Source organism: Molossus molossus, unplaced genomic scaffold (assembly GCF_014108415.1).
Source record: "Molossus molossus isolate mMolMol1 unplaced genomic scaffold, mMolMol1.p scaffold_m16_p_15, whole genome shotgun sequence".
Classification (NCBI taxonomy): domain Eukaryota; kingdom Metazoa; phylum Chordata; class Mammalia; order Chiroptera; family Molossidae; genus Molossus; species Molossus molossus.
In genome coordinates, this window is record NW_023425350.1 from 177,481 (window position 1) to 198,111 (window position 20,631).

The window sequence follows — 20,631 nt, forward strand, 5'->3', positions numbered from 1 at the left end:
CTTGAGGGACTGCGTCAGCGAGGACGGAAGGGGGGACCGAGGCAGGAGACTGGCTGGGGCGAGGGGAGCTCAGCAGGGTCACCCTAAGACCCCGGCGGCCCACAGACTGCTGCTCACATAGAAATGATATTTCTGGGAAAGCGACAGACTTTCACTTACGTCTGAAACAGAAAGAAACCAGTCTCAAGCGCTCTCGCCCTGGTCTGGGGAAGCCAAGCTGGGGCACATGCGCCCCGACCAGATTGCTCGGCTGGTCCCGCCTGGACGTCTTCTGCTTCCCACACATGAAAGCTGGTGGTTCTGCGGAGTCAAGGTCACATCCAGGCAGGTCCTGTGGGCCCAGCTGAGCACCCCACAGGCTGTCCCCCCGTCAGGGGCCTCGAGGGCTCCTGCTGGTCACAGGTGAACAGACATCGCTCTTGTCACACTGAGAACAACCGACGAAAGAATTCAGTTTAAAACAACAATAAAACAAACTTTAAATCTCATACAATTATCATATATTGCTTAAAATGGTGATTAATGTTTTTTTTAACATGTAAAATGTTCATACTTTCATTTATTTATTTATTATTAGATATGTTTTCATTGATATTTTAGAGAGGAGGAGAGAGATGGGGACATCTATGTGAGAGAGATACATAGATCAGCTGCTTCCTGCACGACCCCCACTGGGGATCGAACCCTCACCCGGGCCTGTGCCCTGACCGGGAATCGAACCCGCACCGCTCAGCCCCTGGCCGACGCTTCATCCCCTGAGCCCACCGGCCGGGCCTCCAGCTGTTTTCATAAGAAGGTGAGCAAGACCCTGGCTGGTGGTTCAGTTGGTTGGAGCATCATCCCACCCACCGAAAGTTGCAGGTTTGATTTCTGGTCGGGACACACACATAGGTGTCAGGTCTGATCACCAGTTGGGGTGCGTGTGAGGCAGCTGATGGGTGTTTCCCTCTCACACGGATGTTCTTCTCTCTCAAATCCATAGAAACATACCCTCGGGTGAGGGCTGGGGGGAAGGAAGGAGAGCTAGAGAGCAGTATTATTAAGAAAATCATAAGGAAGAGAAAACACATTTACGGTACTGTACTGTGTTTATTGATACAATAAGTTTACATAGTATGTTTACATGATGAATTGTCTGTCAGTACTACTTACATACTGTCTTAGATGCTATACATATTTCTAACACTCGACAGCTAAAGTGAAACAGTAACTTGAAAAAGAAATCATCTTTAGCCCTGGCTGGTTTGGCTCAGCGGTTACAGCGTCGGCCTGTGGACCAGAGAGACCCGGGTTCAGTTCCCATGTAGGGCTCGTACCTCGGTTGCAGTTTGTCCCTGGCCCCGGTTGGGGTCGTGTGGGTGGCAGTCAGTCGATGTGTCTCTCTCACATCGATGTTTCTCTCTCTTCCTCCCTCTCTCCCTCCTGCTCTATCTGAAGATAAATGCAAAAATGTCCTCGAGTGAAGATAAAACATAAAAAAAAAAAGAAAAGAAATCACATTTGTTTACAAGAGTCAGAGGAGGGGGGAGGAGGGGGAGGAGAGGGAGGGGGAGGGGGAGTTGGTGGTGCGTTTTAAGCAGATGTTCACCTGAGCTCACACCCTTACGCCAGGTGTTTCTCAGCTGAAACAAGCTGGGTGTGCCCCTCACAAGCGGCTCTCCTGGGGCAGGCTCTGCGCTGGCCTCCTGTCCGCTCCCACCAGGGCACCTGTCGGGCAGCGACCTGCCCATGAACGAAGCAAGTGCTGCAGCTACGCCCTGGCCGAGGGGGGGCCCCGACGGGAGGCAGGAAGACGCGGGAACACGCGTGGGCCTGTGTCTGAAGAGCTCCACGAGACCCGCAGACTGACGGGTAATTTTTGTCCCCCTAATTATTCTAAAATAATCTTGCACTTTATTCCCACGGAAAAAGCACAGAGAAGGGTGGTTCCATCTACAGACCAGGCCCCTCCGTGACGCCCCCGTCCCCCCAGAAGGCAACCTTGACCTGAATTTGTTTTCACAATTGCATGCATGTATCTAAAAGAAACAAAGAACAGGATAAAAATAGAGTTTAGAGTAAACCCTAACTGTGGGAATGCAGGGGCCACGCTGGAGAACAGACTCGGGCAGGGCAGGACTCCGCGTCCGGCTCCGTGGTCCAAGCCCGCAAGACGGTCTGTGAAGGGGGTTCATACCCCCGATTCGAAACTGGGGCTTCAGAAACGAGAGAACCTGACTTTGTTCTCACATATTTAATGAATTTCAAAGTATATGAAGCCTAAAGAAAAACAGCTGTTGTCGGTCATGCAGGTAATAACAGAACTGTTTAAATGTCTAGGGCAGTGGTTCTCAGCCTTCCTGCCGCCGCGACCCTTCAATACAGCTCCTCATGTTGTGGTGACCCCAACCATGAAATAACTGTAATTTGCTACTGTTATGTCTTAGGCGACCCCTGTGAAAGGGCCGTTCGACCCCCAAAGGGGCTGCGACCCACAGGTTGAGAACCGCTGGGATGTTACAATATTCTTGCGTTTATCAGTGTTGTATACTCTGAAATGTTACTCAGCCTCTAAAACTGTGATGACAACTAAATAACAACACACAAAAGTGCTTATGATGTAGTGTTCGGAGAAGATTCAGGGTACACAGTTTTATGGGCATCATGATGAAAACTGATTAAACTTTGTACTCGTTTAGAGACTGGAAGAGAAAATAAAGGAGAGTGTTTTGCATGTTAGGGTGCTGAGATTGTGTAGTAAGAGTTTTCTTTGTTCAACATTTTATATTATATCTTATTTTCTTAATACTGATGATAACCGCTAGAAAAAGAGGAAACTGGTTTTCTGCAAAAGCTGGGCATAACCAGGACCTCTGCTCGCTCTTGCTTTGTCCTCTCACATTCGCCAGACTGACCAGAACTTGTCCCCTAGATTCCCCGAGGAGATAGATCGTCGTTGTTCCGTAAAGACCCTGATAAGGAGACCTTCCCCGGAGGTGACGGTGGCCACGGCATCTCCACGTGGACAGGTCGATGCGTCAGGCAGGGGCTAAAACAAGGGGACGTGGGCACACCCACAGCTCACACCTGGTAGAGCAATGCTGAAGCGCACGTCTGCAGGAGGCTCCTAAAGTCACCGACACAGTGTCTGTTCCTCCGAGGGGTGGACAGTGTTCCCCGGTCGTGTGAGGACCAGAGGAGTTATCCCCCCCACCCCGAATCCTGCCAACCCACAGCCCTGAGCTGTCCCCAGGCGCGGCCGGAGTTAAGGAAGTCCACTCGGCTCAGGTTTTTAACCTCCAACAACATTTGAAGAGTTTATTAACCGTAAGACTTTCAAATACAATAAACTATTTACCAAAGACTGGATTCAGTAGACGGGCACAGCCACCTAATTCTAGGAAAGAAGGGATGACGTCCTTCAGCTTCTGTCTCCCAGGCGATGGCGGTGGGTTCGCGAAGGGTCTCATGTTCCACAGAGCGCAAGTGCTGCTTCCAAGTTAGACCCCAAGAAGACGTGTTTCCCCCAAAACAGGCCCTCCCCTCTGCAGTGAGTGACGGGTGACCCTGCAGAGATCACCCCCCAGCCAGTTAGACACATCAGGGGTGAACCCTGCTGTGGTCGGTAAGGATCTGCGAAGTGGAGCAAAACAGAGCTCCATAAAAAATCAACTCTTGACACAGAAGGAAATCCACCCTGGACACAAACTATTTCTTCAACTTCTGCACATCCCAGGATCCTGGAGAACAGCGAAGACTGGGCGTCCCCTCCCGAAGACAGAGCTGACTGCGACGCACACCTTCCTGACACACTGCTGACCAGCTGCAAGGTCAGAGGCAGGCTCTCCAGGTTCCTGCTCCTCGTCCCACAGACGATCAGCCGGACGGCTCTGCTTCCACTGAGCCGGGAGCGAAACGCGTCGGCCAGAGCCTGGCTGTCTCTGCTCCCCGGCTCCTGGACCACGGTCCTTCCTGCGTGTGCCCTGGACTGAGGAGCAAACCTCCGACTGCTTTTCCAGCGACCTTGGGCTAAAACACCGTCTGACCCCTGCCCCTCCAGCTCCTCCTCGACCCCCGGGTCCTTCCAGCCCTGCTGACCCCCTAGGGGAGAAGAGCCAACCTCTGCCCCAGCGGCAGACACCGAAGGGCTCAGGGTCAGAGAGTCGCCCTACTGCCATGAAGCCCCCTTCTCTTCTCGAGATGTTTTCTCAGACGCAGCGCTTGAGTTTATTTTGACACCACACAGAGAACTGCACTAAATCTTAAAACGCAACGAACCACGAGCAGCAGACGGGCGTCCTTCTGTGACACACCCAGCAGAGGGGCCTCTTGCAGAACACACGAAGCAGCCAGGGAAACGAAGACACACAAACATTTTTCCATGTGTGGGTGACCATGCAGGTGCGCCTTGGAGGTCCGGTCTGCAAGAACAGGCACCTCACGGGCCGCAGGAGAACCGCAGCCGTTGGTGGTGTCCAGAAGGAAATTACCGGAGTGAATGTGAAAATTGAATTGGCTTCCTCGGGGATCCCTGAAGCAGGGCACGTCCCATCCAGCCAGGAGGGGTCCCGGGGGCCGGCACGTGGCAAGGAAGCTGCCATTAGTGGAGAGAAGAGAACCATTTGGGGCGGGGACCTCTCATCGGGGTGAGGAGGCCGGGAAGCCCCTGCTCGCAAACTGGTCCTGATACCGACCGAAGGCAGTTCCAACTCTTCCCGAAGCCTATCTGAGTCCGCCCGTCTGGCGCCTTCTGGGTATGCACCGTGAAGAATGCCGGGATCAGGGAGGCACGTGGAGGTACAGTCGGCTGTGGGGAGGCAGAGGAGATGGCAGAGGAGGGGCAAGGCGCCATGGGCTCCGTCCTTCAGGCCTGGAGAGGGAGACCACCCTGCTGGACAGGGAAGGCCCGAAGGCGCGGCCGGGCGGAGGGGAACACGCTTGCAAGGCTGCAGGACGGCCGGTGCTCTTGACCAGAGCTCTCCCGTCTGACTTCTGCTTTCAGAGAGCAGTGCCAACAGCCTCCGTGTGAGCCCCACAGGAGGTCTGCGGGGGCTGGGACGGCCGTGCGAGGGACCCGTGCGTTTCTGGGCAGCGGTCAGAGCCTGGCAGAGGGGGTGTCTGAGGTGAAAGGGCTGTCTCTCTCACCCGTGGGTGTGCGGGGACACCAGGCACAGGGAGGGGAGGCCAGCATGGAGCCGGAGACTGCAGAGAGGGGCACCAACCTCGAGCCTGGAAGTTTCTAGATGATGAGCATGCGGCACCGGTGTGCACGAGTCTGAGTTTAGGAGCAGCAGACAGTGGAAAAGAACCAAGGGGGAGGCCCACCCAGAGGAGAGACAGGGGTTCACCTGGGACTGAGGACAAAGGAACTGCAACAGGAAAACGTTCTCTCTACGACACGTGGGAACAGGAAGTGTGTGTGAAGAGGAGATACTCTGAGACGGGAAACGGAGATGGATCCCTCGGCTCCCTAACTCAGGCATGAGCAGGGGGCAAATATTATTATTTCAAGCCCTTCAATTATAAATTAATTAGTAAAAACACTTTATCTCTCATATTACTTCCTTAAATATATGGGCATATGGAAATGTGTCTCCAGAAAACAATCTAAAGGGAGAGTGAGACCATAACAAAGGTGCTCTTTCGATATGCACTGTAATAATTATATAATTCAAATGTCCACAATATCAGTATGTGAAAAAAACTCAAGCGTACGCCCTGGCTCAGTTGGTTGGGTGTCTGGTATCGTCCCATGTACCAAAAGGTTGATGGGTCGATTCCCGGTCAGAGCACATGCCCGGGTTGTGGGATCGATCACGTTTCGATTTTGTATCAATGTTTTCCTCTCTTTCTCCCTCTCCCTTCCTCGGTCTCTAAAAAATTCAATTAAAGCCCTGGCCGGTTTGGCTCAACAGTTAGAGCCTCAGCCCACGGACCAGAGAGTCCTGGGTTCGGTTCCCGCTAAGGGCATGTACCTCGGTTGCAGTTTGTTCCCGGCCCTGGTTGGGGTCGTCTGGGGGGCAGCCACTCGATGTGTCTCTCACATCAATGTTTCTCTCTCACTCTTCCTCCCTCTCCCCCTCCCGCTCTGTCTGGAGATAAATGCAAGGAAATGTTCTCAGGTGAGGATAAAAAAAAATTAATTAAAAATATCTAAAAAAAGAAAAATCAAGCATAGTCATTTTTTAGACTATTGTTCAATAATGCAAATAAAGTGCTCATTATTCAGCAACACTGAATACTCAAATTATAATAGAAAGTAAAATAGATACCATATAGGAATATTTATTCTAAGCAGTGATTAACCAAGGTTAAAATAAAGCAATGTACACATGAACAAGAATTAGAGGAGTGGATGGGAAAATACAAATATTTGTTAGGGGAGAGAAAACATTAGCAAAGGACAGAAAATTCCAAAAGCCTTTTTTTGTTTGTTTTTTTTGTTTGCATTATTGTTTCAGCTGAAAATGTATGACAGTGACCTAACCCAAGACAAAACCTGGAGACCTGTGGAGGAGCTCTCTCACTCACACGATGTAGGCAACAAACACCCTACAGAAAGAACTCTAGTCATCACAGACTCCACGATCATCACAGGACTCTGAGGTCATCACAGGACTACAGCCATCACAGGACTACAGTCGTCACAGACTCCACAGTCATCACAGGACTCTGAGGTCATCACAGGACTACAGCCATCACAGGACTACAGTCGTCACAGACTCCAAGGTCATCTCAGAACTACAGCCATCACAGGACTGCAGTCATCATAGGACTCTGAGGTCATCACAGAACTACAGTTATCACAGACTCCGCAGTCATCACAGGCTCCACAGTCATCACAGACTCTGCAGGTACAGAACTCCTATGTGGCTGAACAGCTCTTCTAGCTCCTTCTCCCTATAAAAGATCTTCCTCTTCTTCGGTTCACCCTCTTCTTGCTTGGGGGTTGCCATGGCTGCACATACCTGGTTGAAATACTCTCTTTCCCCCAAATAAACCTTTGCTGAAGGAAGACCTGGACTCCTTTTGTTTGTGGTCAACAGCGATTAGATGCTGCGTGAAGCTCCGGGCACACGTGCTCGGTCTGTAACGGCGTGGGGTGGCAGTGGGGTGCGGTAGCGAGGCGGTGGAGACGTGTCTCGTGGGAACATTTCTGTGGGCTTGCATCTCCCTGTCCACACCTCAGAGGTCTCTTCCTTTTGCAAACTGAGGGTTGCAAGACCATGTGCAGGCGAGGGGAGGCGGCCTCCTGTCCTCTGAGGACGTGTGCTCCCGTCGGGTATTGACCTGTTGGGCCCCACTCCGGTCCTGGAACCCACTGCAAGGGTTGGCTCTGTCCTTCCCGTCTCCGGCTTCTCAGGGCCGATCAGAACACCCGAGTCCCACTTCAGAATTAACAGCCATTTATTTTGTGATCCATTAAACACAGGTGGCGAGCTGGTAAGAAAAGATGTATTTTAAGACTTGGTAATTTTTTAAAAACCCACCTTCTCCTTAGGCTGATGGTGTGTTAGTTGTGGGAATCTACCTGAATGAGCCCCAGAAGGCCAAGGCCGTGTACAACTGGAAAGCTAAAAAATTCTACAGTAACTTTCTCTGCTTCCCCCAGAGCTAGAAACCTGAAGAGCCAGACGTTCTCTGAAGGGAACTGACGTCCCAGGGAGACAGTAATTCTGAGATCGGCTCAGTGGCGCTGAGCCCTGGGGGAGGGGACGTTCCGGAAGGAGCTTCTGAGGCCCAGGGACGGGTTTCCTCCAGGCATCCGCAGAGACAACTAAGGGTTCAAGTTCTTTGCAGACTTTTGCTGGTCTGGTTGTGGAGGCAGGAGAAGCTCGCATGGTTAATGAACCGTAGTGAGAACCTCAAAACAACCAGCGCTGGACACAGATGGGGGGAGATGCAGACAGAATTGGACCTGAGCAAATGGAAAGACAGCTGTTACTTTTGCTCTGGACTACTGACCATCAGAAGGATGCAAAATGTCCTCTTGTTAAGAGACGGATTTAACACAATCTCACTAAAAATATTGTCTCTTTTTCTTTCTGTAGAAGTCAAGTGGATGCTCAAGCTCACAAGTAGAGATGAACAGAGCAGCCAGGAAAGCCGGCGTCAGAAGGGCCGGTCGTGCCCACCGAGACATGGAGCTTGGGGCCCTGGGGCAGGCAGGTGAGCGACAGGCTGGTCTGTCCCGAATCCACGACACTGTCAACTGCCTCGCGTTCCCTCGGATGTGTGTTTCTGACCTACTTCAAGTCAACGGTTCTCTTTTTGCTGTTTAATTACTGTTGGACCCATGTATTGTTCTCTTGATATATTTATTTTTCAATTCCGAGTTTTCCGTTCAGTTCGCTCCTACAGGGCCCGCTTTCTGCAGAAACTCCACCTCGTCTTTTAACTCCTCGGATGTATACATCATAGTTTATGCTGATTCTATTGCAAAGGAATAAATTCGCTGTATCATGTTTAAGTTTAAAAGTTTAAATTTTGTCAGTGTTGTAAGCACACACGACAATAGCACACACTGCGTGTAAAATACATGTAACAGCAACAGACAGAACTGGATGGAATAAACAGCAAATTCAGGATGATGGCTCCTCTGGGCTGGAAGGAGACGCGGAGAAGCATTGAAAAGGAGACACGCTGTTTCGTTCTGCGGGTGGATGTCGATGTGGGCGTTCTGCTTCCCGGAAGAGCTGCGCTAGACAAAGCCAGCACGTGTGAGGGTCCCTTACGAAGAACACGCAGCAGGGTGAGACGCTGCAGCGAGGGGGCGACTTTGAGGGGCATTGTCCCGGCCACTGCACTGAAGAAGGCGATCTGAGCTGGGGCGGTGACCGAGAGCGAGGCCCGGTGCTTACTTTACACACAGAAAATAGGAAAGCCAAAATCAAGACATCCAGTTAGCGTTTAAGAAACATTTATTCAGGGACAACTAAACCATGCCGACTGACAAGTGGACTCTACTACCGCTGGAGACTAACAAATGTAGCCTTATAACGAGAAACATGAACAGGTGTCATCTTTTTAAACGCATAGTAGCTGAATTTCTTTGTAATAGTACGTTTCTACTTTAAATGTCTATACACAATTTTTAAAGGTATGAAGATAGTTTTTAAGGATTCATATTCTGCTTAATACTTACAACTCTAAGCATTACTACTGCTATCCTATGTAAACTGTTTCCTTCTCTCCAGTCACTTTGCAGAAACATATGTATGTACTGGTATTGATGCTGCTACCCTCAAGATTCTCAAATGAAAATAAACAGTTACCATATACAAGTGTTTTGTGACACTAGAAAATAAACAAAAAAGAACTGTGAGCATATAAATTGAGGATCTGAACAATTGATTAGTATATGTGATAAAATTAGTACAAAGCATTTAGAGATATATAAGGTAATCATTTATTTATAGAGAAAAAAACTAACTCTTTTACACAAAAGATAAATGTTTATTCTTTCCAATTTGGATGCCTTTATTTCTTATTCTTGCCAAATTTTTAAACTTAGGCTAAAGGCTGTGTACCTGGACAGTAAGTTCTATCAGTGCAGAAATCATTATTTTTGGTACTTCTCAAAGAAGAAAATAATTAAAAGTTTAATTCATGGTAACATAGTTGGCTGGAAAAATGCCAGTTTGACCTCGAAGTCTTCCTTCCCACCAATCAAAATTTGAATCCGTTTTTGAGGTAACGGTGATTTTGTCTCCAGCTTGAAAACTCAGATCCCCTGGCTGTTGTCCTTCAAACGAATAGAGAGCGGTCACTTCTGTGGGTCCACGGGAATCGCCTAAAACAAACGAACGAGAAAGTGAATTATTCGCACTTTCATGGGAACAGCTGGGGGCATGTGTAGGTGGGACAGAAATCTGGGGTGTCGGCTATTCGGACCCCTCAGGCACACGGAACCCACAGCGGATGGCTGTGTGCTTCTCATCCTTAAACACATGATTTTCTTCTTTGCAAAGAGCAAATGTTTGGCAGTACACTTACTAAATCCACACAAGTCAAACTGCTTAGTATTGTATACTCAGCAATGTATTTAGCAAATGTTTGTGGCTATAATTGTTTGAATTTTAAATGACCTATAATATTGCTAATGTTTTTCCTGTTTTAATAATAGCTCCATAACCTCTAGCATCAGAGAGAAGCTGACACTTGTGCTCATCGTTGCTTCACGGAAGATTCGAGAGAACCCAGGCTGCGTGTTCTCTGGCCTGAGGCCTGGCTCAGACGTGTGCCTGGCGGTTTTATCGGCAGATGCTCTTCCCTGCAGGCTTTGCGGCGCTTTCATTTCTGTGCCTAGTTGGTCCTTTCTCACAAAACACTGACGACATTCAAATGCTCACACTGAGAAACGTATCTGTGTATATTTAAGAAAACCTTCAACACAACGTGTAGAATTTAACGTGTTATATCAGGAAAACTGCTGTGAGCACTGAGTGGCTCACACGAGCGACGGCGTGAAATGCGAGACGTGCATAGCACCATGTACACGTAGGCAGACACCGTCCGTGTACCCTGACACACGGAATTCGGCACGTCTGTGTCGTGTGACTGCGTGAATTACGCAGGTAGATGCTTGTCACTGGCATCTAAGCACAGATGTCCTGGAAACAGTAAATTCTAAAATCAGTTACTTATTTGATCCTGTGATGTTAGAACGAAAAAGAAACTGGAGTTGGCCTGTCGGGAAGGGTAAACAGTCACCACGCTGGTTGGACCGCAGCACTGAAACCGAGCTGCAGCCACAGCTGAGGGCTCCTCCGTCGGGCGTGCACGTGCCGAGCTCAGGGAACCACCTTCGCGGCCACGATACAAGTGTGGTGGAGAGAGTGCTGCTGTGGTTTCGCCACCATTCAAAAGTTCTGCATCTTTCTATACTTTATACTAGATTTGCTTCTCATCTATCCATTTGAAGGAATAAGGTTAAAAACATGTCACAAAAAGAACATGTTGACGTAGTCTGGATATAATCCAAACCACCCCACGAGCGCCGCACGTCAGTGCGCCATCACCACACAGCCCGAGAGCCGGAGTGCACCCACTGGGACCTGCTCCAAGTCCCCGCGCCATGGCTTGCTGCTGACCAGAAGAACGTAAGTTGATGTTAAAGAAAAAAATCACTCTAAAAACTACTGCCTCATCAGTAATGGTTTTTCCCACCTCCATCTAGGAAGCTCAATCTCAATGAACCTCAAACAATTAAAACCCTGAAATCACTGCCCCCCCAGCGTCCCAGACACGCCCGTGACGGGGCGGCAGGTTCAGGAAGGCAGGGCACACGCACACACCGGCAGCCGCATCTGCCACGTCGAAGGTGCCCAGCAAAGATGAGCGTGAGATAACAGGTATCAGTGTGGAGCACGAGACCGGCGACTGTTCTTGCATCGGCTGCAACAGGCACAGACACGCTGCCCCACCCTCGCCTGCAGCGCAGCCACAGAGGGGTGTCCCCAAGGCCCCCCGCAATCCACGTGTCAAGTTGTGTTCCACAGACTGACCTCAGAGTTCTCAGAGCATTGTACGTTCGTTAAGCGAGTTTTCAAGGATGGTCCACCCGTCCGCCTCAGCGTCATCTGGACTACAGTAGCCGGAGTATCTGATGGTCCCGGGCAAACCCTGAGACCTGACTAGCTCTTGCTGGTGCCAGGAGTACAGGTTTCATGAACTAAAGAGGAGAGGACGGCGAGGGTGGCAGGCGGCTGGACGCAGTTCTCCCCTCAGACCCAGCTGGTGGTGAGACAGGAGGCACCCACCCGCCGGACTTGGCACCCACCCCAGTCAGGTGCTGGGATCACGGGCCTCACCTGAGGAGGGCTGCTCCCCGCCCACAGCCTCCGGGGAGCTTTCTCTTCAGTGAGCTCGAGTCTGTTTACTGTGACTATTAGGAAAATTTCCACTAGGAAAAGTTTAATGGCCACAACATAAGTCATTTTTTAAAAAGAGAAAAGGGGAGTCGGCAGGTATGTCCTTCTGGGAAGGGAGGCCCCCTGGGACGGGGCCCACGAGGTCAGAACTGTGGGTGCTCAGTCACCCTCCCTTCTGAGTAGCAGGCCTTTGAGTTTTACATTCCTGCGCTTTAAAAAAATCTGCAGGATCTTGGAAACAACTGGCGATTTTCATCGTAATAGTTCAGTTTAACTCAAATAGGGTTTTTTCCTCTCCCAAATCAGGCCTGTGCTTCACAGGAAACAGATTACAATCAGCTCTGGTGATTGGCAGCTGCCTGAGGCTCCTCCTCGGCCAGGCGGGTCCCCCCCCCCCCCCCCCCCCCCCCCCGGCAGTGGGGCCTGTGGAATGTAACCCACGTGGGCCCCAGGTCTGGGCCTCTGGGAAGTCAGAGCCCAGCTCCGGCTCTGCAGTCACTGTGGTGACGAGTCGCCGGGGACCGGATCCTGGCACCCAGGCCCCTCAGCTACACGCGGGGTCCACAGCGTCGGGACCATGTCCCCTGTAAGAGGGCATCACCCGGCCAGGCTGCAGATCAGCGGTTGGTTAGAGGAACATGCGGTGGCCACAGCTGGGGAGGGGGCTGCGAGGCACCCACTCGGCACGGGACAGCCCCACCAGGATTACCCACCGTGTCTCGAGCACACGGACAGTTAGGGGGCAGGTACGAGGAAGGTGGGGACACAAACACTGGAGGGCACAGATCATCTGTTGCTAAGGGTCCCAGTAAATCAGGCGTGGCCCCTGAAGGGTGCCTGTCCGACGTGTGTGCCGCTGTCTGTGGGTGCGGGACCGGCTGGGGAGCTGGCGGGGGCCGCGGAGAGGTCCTGGGGGAATGGGATTTCAGTCTGGGGCTCAGCCTGTGAGCTGTGACTTTCTGTGTGAAGACAGTCGGCAGAGAAAGTCCTTGGTAAGAGCTGAACTGGCTTCACAGGCTGCTTTTTACAAAACACAGTAACATCAAGTAACTTTTATCTTAAAAATAGAATTTAAATGTCCCCTTTTATTGTTTTCTTCAAATTCCCTTACCTTTGGAGAAAGGGCTGAAGTAAGTGGATACTAACCCAGTGCCCACACGCTCCCTCAGCTGCGGAAACCAGCCTGCCAGCCTGCCCGGAGCGGAAACAGTTCGGGCCCGGGGCGAGCTGCCCAGGGCCCTCTCACAGCTCAGTTCTCACTGAAATCTTTCCTCTGCTTTCCCAGGGATCGTCCCGAGGCTTTAGGGGGCCCGGAGGGAAGACTAGTCACCAGGCCTCTGCTCTCCGGCTGCAGGCCCGACCCGGCGTCCCCGTGGGCCTCCCTCAGGCCACGCAGCTGGGCTGTGGACCTGTCGGCTTGCAGAAGCCTGCGGCGCCAGGGTGCCTGACCCTAACCTACCCCTCACTGTGTTCACAGTTAAAACCTGCAGAAGCACGTGCTGCTTTGGTGCAGACACTACATAGGAACATCTTTCGCTCCTAGAGGACGGGGGGCCAAAGGCACACTCAGCCGAGCTCAGGAACATTTGCAAATCACAGAGCAAAATGCATTTTTGTCTTCAGAGTTTTCTCAGTGAGCCCGAGGCCAGTGCTCACCCCAGCTCTGACCTGGCCTCCGGCCTCAGTCCCTCGGGGGAATCGCCGGGGGAAACGGGGCAGGAAGCTCACCAGCAGGAGCCAGGAGAGCGGACCGCCCTCAGCGTGAGGCTGACCTCCCCTCGGGGCTGTGCTCAAGAAACACCTTGGGGAAATTTTTATTAATTTTTAAAAAAAACGGGCACCTGGTGGCCTGGACTTTTTCTGCACAGGAAACAGATCTCCCGCCGTGAGGTCAGAGTGCAGCTTCTGGGTCTCCATGACAACGGGGCGTGGGGGATGAACAGGCTGCTGGGCCTCTGCCCTGTCCCACTGCCATTTCTAAACCACCACGGACTCTGAGTGAGCACTTTCTAAAGAACATCCCGGTGAGACAGACTGCAGGACTATTTTCATCTTCAGAAATCCTAGTAAGTTTTACACACAGAAATGCAATAAGGACTAAGCTGTCGTTCACAATGAACACACTTCTGCTACTCCTGACGCGTTTCCAGACGCTCCTGCACCCTGAACTCCGCACCCTGCGCCCTCGGCAGCGGATCCAGCCCTGAGCGCCGGCTTCTGGGCAGGTGACTGTCTGCTTTGGCCTCCACGTAACTCTCGTTCCCTCACAGGTAAGCAAGTGAGAGACCAAAACCACAGCGTTCTAAGAAAATGAAGGACTTCTCGGAATAATGTGAAGTCCTGCCGATCGAAGCGGACTGGGCCCTGAGCCTCGCCGTCTGCCCGAGCGGGGCTGAGATGGAGATGAAGCATTTCACATAGATATTTGTATTTACCGACTGTCTCGTGATAGGTGGAAAGTTCCGGGTAGAGCTTGTATTCGTTTCTGTTACCTGCAAAAAAAATCAAAAACAAAACAGCGACGTTAGAAAATTAGTTCGCAGTATATAAAGTACCCAAGAAAGCCAAATCCCGCCCTTGCTGAACACGGTCACTGGTGGACATACTATTGCTTTACATGCTTGGAATCAAGAGGATACGCCCAGAACACAGGCGATCCGAGGCACACGCAGGCAGGGCACACAAACCGCCACGCAGGGCCCGGCAGGGACCCCAAAGCGACCAGACACGCTTTCCACAGACTCGACCCTGAGACACCTGAACGAGAAACCCTGTGACCCCCCCCATGCCAGCAATTTAACATTCTTGCTACCTTAACCCCTAAAATAATATTTACATAGCATTTATTCACATATATTGTTCTTTTCTTTTTTTTTTTCATCCTCACCCAAGGACATTTTCCCATTTTTTGTTCAGATAGAGTGGGAGGAAGAGAGAGAGAGAGAAACATCGACGTGAAAGGGACACATCGAGTGGCTGCCACCCACATGACCAACCAGAGCCGGGGACAAACTGCAACCGAGGTACATGCCCTTAGCAGAAACCGAACCCGGGTCTCTCTGGACCGCAGGCTGATGCTCTAACTGCTTAGCAAAACTGGCCAGGGCCATATATACTTTTTAATTAACAGCTACAAGTGTTTAACATAAGCTTAAAAGTTGTAAAGGGTATACTTTAAACAAAAATGTCATTATCAATTATTTAAATTAAATAATTACATTTATCTTTTTTGGATAAAAGATATTTCTAAATATCTTACTGATCTGAAACCCACCATCATTCATTAAAGAAAATCAACAAGCGTTTTTTTTCAATAGTCAGAAAGTATGTAATATTCATTTTTAACCTTCAAATCATATTTCCATTCCATCTGTCCCAAAGATTTTATATTAATGTATTAATATTATACTTTCTAAGAGTTTCTTCGAGCCAAACTGCTGACATTTGCCAGGGGGCAAGATTGCAAATGATTCTAATGTTATATTTTCTATGTAACAGTTTCTACAACAAAAATGTGTATATATAGTTATTTTTTGTAATTTGTTTTAAGTAAACACAGGGCTTTACTAAATAATTTCTTGTAGATTAAGTTGTCTTTATAATCATTATTTGTACACAATGGATCAAAACCTTACATATATTACGAATTTGTTACCTCACTAAACATATAAGTAAAATTTCACTCGAAATGCATCTCAGTATATGAATGAGACGTTTAAAAGGAACTGATGTACACAGGATACTATTTTTTACCTTCTACAAGGACATCGGCTCAGCATCCAGTTCTACTCCAGTATCAGAACCGTTTTTCAAGATAGGGGCTAAGAAAGCTGGTTCTTATAAAAACTTAAAGGGCTAGAAGGAGATATTTTATAGCAATGTAACAGAATTATCTTATGTTCCTTCTGAGACAAATGTCAGGAAAAATCAGTTATGTACCATCAAAACAACAATAACAATCAAGTATTATTTATAAAGTAATAAAATATTACTATGATGCCCCAGCCGGTGTTGCTCAGTGGGTAGGAGTGTCATCCTGTACACCTAGAGGTTCTGGGTTCGAGTCCCGATCAGAACACATGCCCAGGTTATGGGTTTGATCCCTGGCCCCAGCTGGGGTCATGTGGGAGGCAACACATCGATGTTTCTCTCTGTGTCTCTTCCCTCCCCTCTATAAAAATCAATGAAAAATGTCCTCGGGTGAGGACTTAAATAAAGTAAAATGTTACTATTAAAGCTTCTTGTTTTGGTGAAAGTTATAAGATTTTCAAAAATAGTATCTGATGCCCTGGCCGGTTTGGCTCAGCGGTTAGAGCGTCGGCCTGCGGTCCGGAGAGACCCAGGTTCGGTTCCCGCTAAGGGCACGTACCTTGGTTGCAGTTTGTCCCCGGCCCTGATTGGGTCGTGTGGGTGGCAACCACTCGATGTGTCGCTTTCACGTCGATGTTTCTCTCTCTCTCCCTCCCACTCTATCTGAACAAAATATCGAAAAATGTCCTCGGGTGAGGATAAAAAAAAAAAAAAAAATAGCATCTGATGATTAGGATATATGCTATTTAATAAATAATAATATATAATGGAAATCGCCTGATTAATGAAAGTATTTGCAACTCATCAGATTCATCTACCAACTACATCAACATCCACCCTTCAAACTGGATCACTGTCCCCACATTTTGAGGACAAGGTAGCACAGTGCCATTCAGGAGGACTTGGGTTTGCTTTCCTTATTCAAGTGTGAAAAAGAAACTACTACCCAAGCACGGAAGAGAGAGGAGAGCCCTCAACTGCGCCGGGGAGAAGCGTCTGGGCGCCCAGGGTGGGGCTTGGCCCTGCAGCTCTGCGAGCCCCCAGGCCTGGACGTGTGTCCACCTCTCAGCACAGCGAGCCGCCAGCCTCCGAGGTCCGTGAACATGCGAACGTAGAAATGCAACAGGCAGGGCGGGGCAGGGGGCAAAATACCTCAAGAGAATCTATTTTAAGAACTGACTGGAAGTATGAGGTTTGGGTAGGTGACCAGAGGTATGACAAACGTTTGCAAGTTTAGACTTTCTGGGCTACAAAATGAGCCGCCTGAAGTAGAAATGGGGGTACATTTCATTCGCCACAGCAAACCAAAATTACAAAGTGAGAAATAAATTTAACAAGAAAGGCACAGAAACTATGAAATCTTAGGAAATATACAAAATATCTCAACCAATGGGAAGCATAAAATGGGAAATTGTTATGAAATGCTAATGTAATTACTTTAGACATGGAATATTAGAATTCATACCCCAGATTCATAGAACTAAATCAGGACATAATGTCATTTCAGTGGGAACTGAATGTTAAGGGAGGGGGAGCTGATAAAATGGTGTCAGTATATGAAGAATCAGTAACTTCACAGATAAAAACACTGCAGACAAAATCTAGAAACACATCCATGTAAGACCCTCCCGTAACAACAAATACAAAACCTGTTGAGAAACAGATGCCAGATACATTTTTATATAAAAATTAAAATTCTTATATGGTGAAATACATGGAAACTAAGATCGACAGATAAACTATGGTGCAGAAAAGCTGCCTGGCCCCTGCCCACGCCTCCCAAACTGAAAAGGCAACAAACATCCAATAGAAGGAAATGGGTAAAAGAAAGACACTTTTTGGAAAAAAAATTAAATCTAAAACCCCAGCCATTATGTCAAGAAATGTCTAAGCCACTCACAGACAGGCCAAGTGCAATCCCCGAACAAGGAGCCATCACCAGCCCGGCCTGGCCCCACAGCAAGAGCCCAGGGGGGACCCGGGGGGGACACTGGATCGGCTGACAGGACCGCAGCAGCCAACACTTGTAAAAAGCAACCTACCAAATCTGTTAATTTTTAAAAATATCTCTTTTGAGCTGTCATGTCCATTTCTGGTAATTATCACAAAACAAATTTCAACGTGCATGTTTTATTAGACACACTGATTTTGAAAGGTGAGTTTGGCACCACTGGGCACGGGGACAAGTGAAATAAAGTCGCTCCCACTGACAGGCGAGGGGCCGGATAAAACAGGCACATCTGCACTTTGAAATATTAAACAGCCATTGACAGTGATGAGCTAGGGCTACACCTGCTGACTCTGAGACGTCCATGAGGTGTTGGGAGCAAAACAAAGAAATAAAAACCACAAACAAACAAGATAGAGTGAAGCCTGTGAAACAGGACAGCACGTTGTGAGCCGGTAACAAAGTGTCCCATCTGCGTGCAGGGATCGTGTCCCGTCCATGTGCAGGGATAGTGTCTCGTCCGTGTGCAGGGATGTGTCTGCACATGTGCTTCCATGTAGGACCACACACGGAGGGAAACGCAGGGGTACACCTCCTGCTGTGCACACGACTTTCCTGGAACGAGTCTGGAAGGTGAGGGAAGTGAAGACGGAGGAGAAATGAGGACTTTATCAAGTCGAAAAGTGGTGGGTGTTCAAAACTTGGGGTGATTGTTGTGAAAGACGGTGCAATGAGACAGAGATGGAGCCGCACAGAAGGAAACTGAGTCGGGGTCTGTCCCCCGCGTGTGAGACCTCAGCTGACCTGCGGGAAGGGCCGGGCAGAGGGACCCGCTGTCTGCACAGCATGGTCTCGGGGGAGGGGCCTAGTGGCCAGGTGATGGGGTGTAGGGCCTGCTCCTGAGGGACGCACCGAGGAAGCAGGTCTCCGGAGACCACTTGTCAGAGAACAGATGTCCTTGACGGAAGGTGAGTTCTTCAATCCACACCGAAGGGACTCGACATGAGGACTAACACGGGATTTAAATGTGGACACAGACAGCTTTCCTCTTCCTGAGGGGATTTTAGAAGCATGTATTTTAAAACATGCACACCAGTCCAATTTTCTGCAGCCGCCGAGATCCAGAGCAAAGCCAGATTGGGCGTTCACGTCTGGTCACGGAGGCGTGAGCCGTGGCAGGGTCATCGCCTGAGCGCAAGGCAGACATCGGCATCCCCTTTGGGGGCGGAATGCAGCCCCCTGAGCGAACAGGATACAAACTGAGTCACAGGGGCGGGAGGAGAGTGGAGAGGATCTGGTTCCGGAACATTCCTGGGAGGTGACCTTGGGCAAGACAAGGGCACAGCCGGCAACCTGGGGACATGGACCTGAGAGCCGGGAACGGCGCAGACCACGGCGGGGACGGGGGGAGCTTCCTGTGGACACGCTCGGACACTGGCTCTCCCCAAACACCGCACACTTCCTTCCAGCGACCTTGGTTACTCCTCCGCACGGGCACCTCCCCTCCTGCACCGGAAGTTCTTGCAGGTGAGAGTCAGACTCACGGCTGTGCCCCAGGAACATGACAGCCCTTCCCGAACAACAGGCATCACGACATGAAACACCACCTGCTCTGGCCCACGGCCGCTTGCGCTGACCCTTCGCAGAGGACAGAATTCTGAGGGTGACTCAGAAACGAGCGATGGAAAGAGGGGTCAAGGCCAACGCGCAGTGGGGTGTGCATCCAGGCTAAAAACCAGCCCACAAAACCCTGAGATCCGAGTGGACGGTACCGTTAACATGCAGAAATATGGATCTGTGCGGATATAAGAAAAACAGCCTTGTTCTTTACATTTTAAATCAGCATCCACGGAATGAGAACAGACGTTCTAACAAGTAACCGCAGCAATAACTCCCCCTGAGCACTGAGCAGGCCTCCGACTTTCTCTAATGCCCATTAGTTTTTGTATTTGACTGGAAAGTTCGACAATGTAGCCCCATTTCTTAACCATAACATTTAATAATGGCTTAATTGTCATTGGATTTGAATCGCCATGAAAATACTTACTTTGAGAGTCGGCGTCCGGTCGGCCTCGAGACGCCGGCTGTGGTCTCGACAGTGGTTTGGGAGGCAGCTCTCTGGCCTGAGGGGAAAACATGCACGTGATTAAAAAACCCTGTTTTTACCTGGGAGCATCCACAGCCTTTTTCCTGACGAGTGTGCGGCAGATTTCACCCCGTGCTCAGACCAGTGAGGCCCTCGGGCTCCACCTGCCACTCTGGCCACCTGAGTTGACCTGAACAGCAGACTCCTGCCGGGGGCTCCCTGTGACCTGCCGGAGAGTCAGGTGGCGGCGTGGGGAGGCGGCGGCAGTTCAAGCTCCGTGAGCCAGTTTGCACTCTTAGAGACAGGGAGCGACCAAACACGGGCGGTGGAACTAGGCAGCCCAGGCCCAGGACACCCTGGCTCTCCCGGCCGCACCCCAGCCACGGCCAGGGTTAGCGGCTGGCCCTCCAGAGCTCAGTTCTTGGAGAAGCGCTGTCGTGGGAAACAAGCGGCGTTCCCCTCGAGAGCTGTGCAGACGACATGTCGAGGTGGCTGCAGGGCACTGTCACAAGAACTTCGTGTGACTGAAGTTACAAGGGAAGTTCGGCAGCTCACGAGGAAGCCGCTATCGGGGACGGAACATCCTGTGGCGACTGAGACCCGCACACCCAACCCTACCGAAGCCTTCCTCTGCTCCCGGGCCGCCTTCCGCGCGTTGATCCGCTGCCCTTCGTTCTCATACTTCTCGGTGAAGGAGTCGAGAATCTCGTAAAGGTCTCCGGCTTGGGCGGGCCGCGGCACATCTCCAAATAAGATGTCGTACGCGCGGATATCTTGACAATAAAATCTAAAAACAAACGTCAGATTAAGAGCATTTCTTTTATAGATGTGGATCTTTTCCACAGTTAAATCTCGCGTGTGCATTTACTCACACGCTACTTTTTTTTTTTTATTGATTTTAGAGGGAGAGGGAGAGAGAGATAGAAACATCGATG

General features: G+C 50.1%; 1 protein-coding gene across 1 annotated transcript in view; it reads right to left on the bottom strand.

Moving 5' to 3' along the window:
• Positions 1-8,931: 8,931 nt before the first annotated feature.
• Positions 8,932-20,631, bottom strand: part of SH3YL1 (SH3 and SYLF domain containing 1) — a 30,338-nt gene continuing 18,638 nt past the window's right edge. The window contains exons 7-10 of the mRNA XM_036263070.1: positions 20,315-20,483; positions 19,658-19,733; positions 14,288-14,344; positions 8,932-9,772 (exon numbers count right to left, since the gene is read on the bottom strand). Coding sequence (XP_036118963.1) covers positions 9,582-9,772; positions 14,288-14,344; positions 19,658-19,733; positions 20,315-20,483 — 493 coding nt within the window. The 3' untranslated portion in view covers positions 8,932-9,581. The remainder of the gene's footprint in view (positions 9,773-14,287; positions 14,345-19,657; positions 19,734-20,314; positions 20,484-20,631) is intronic.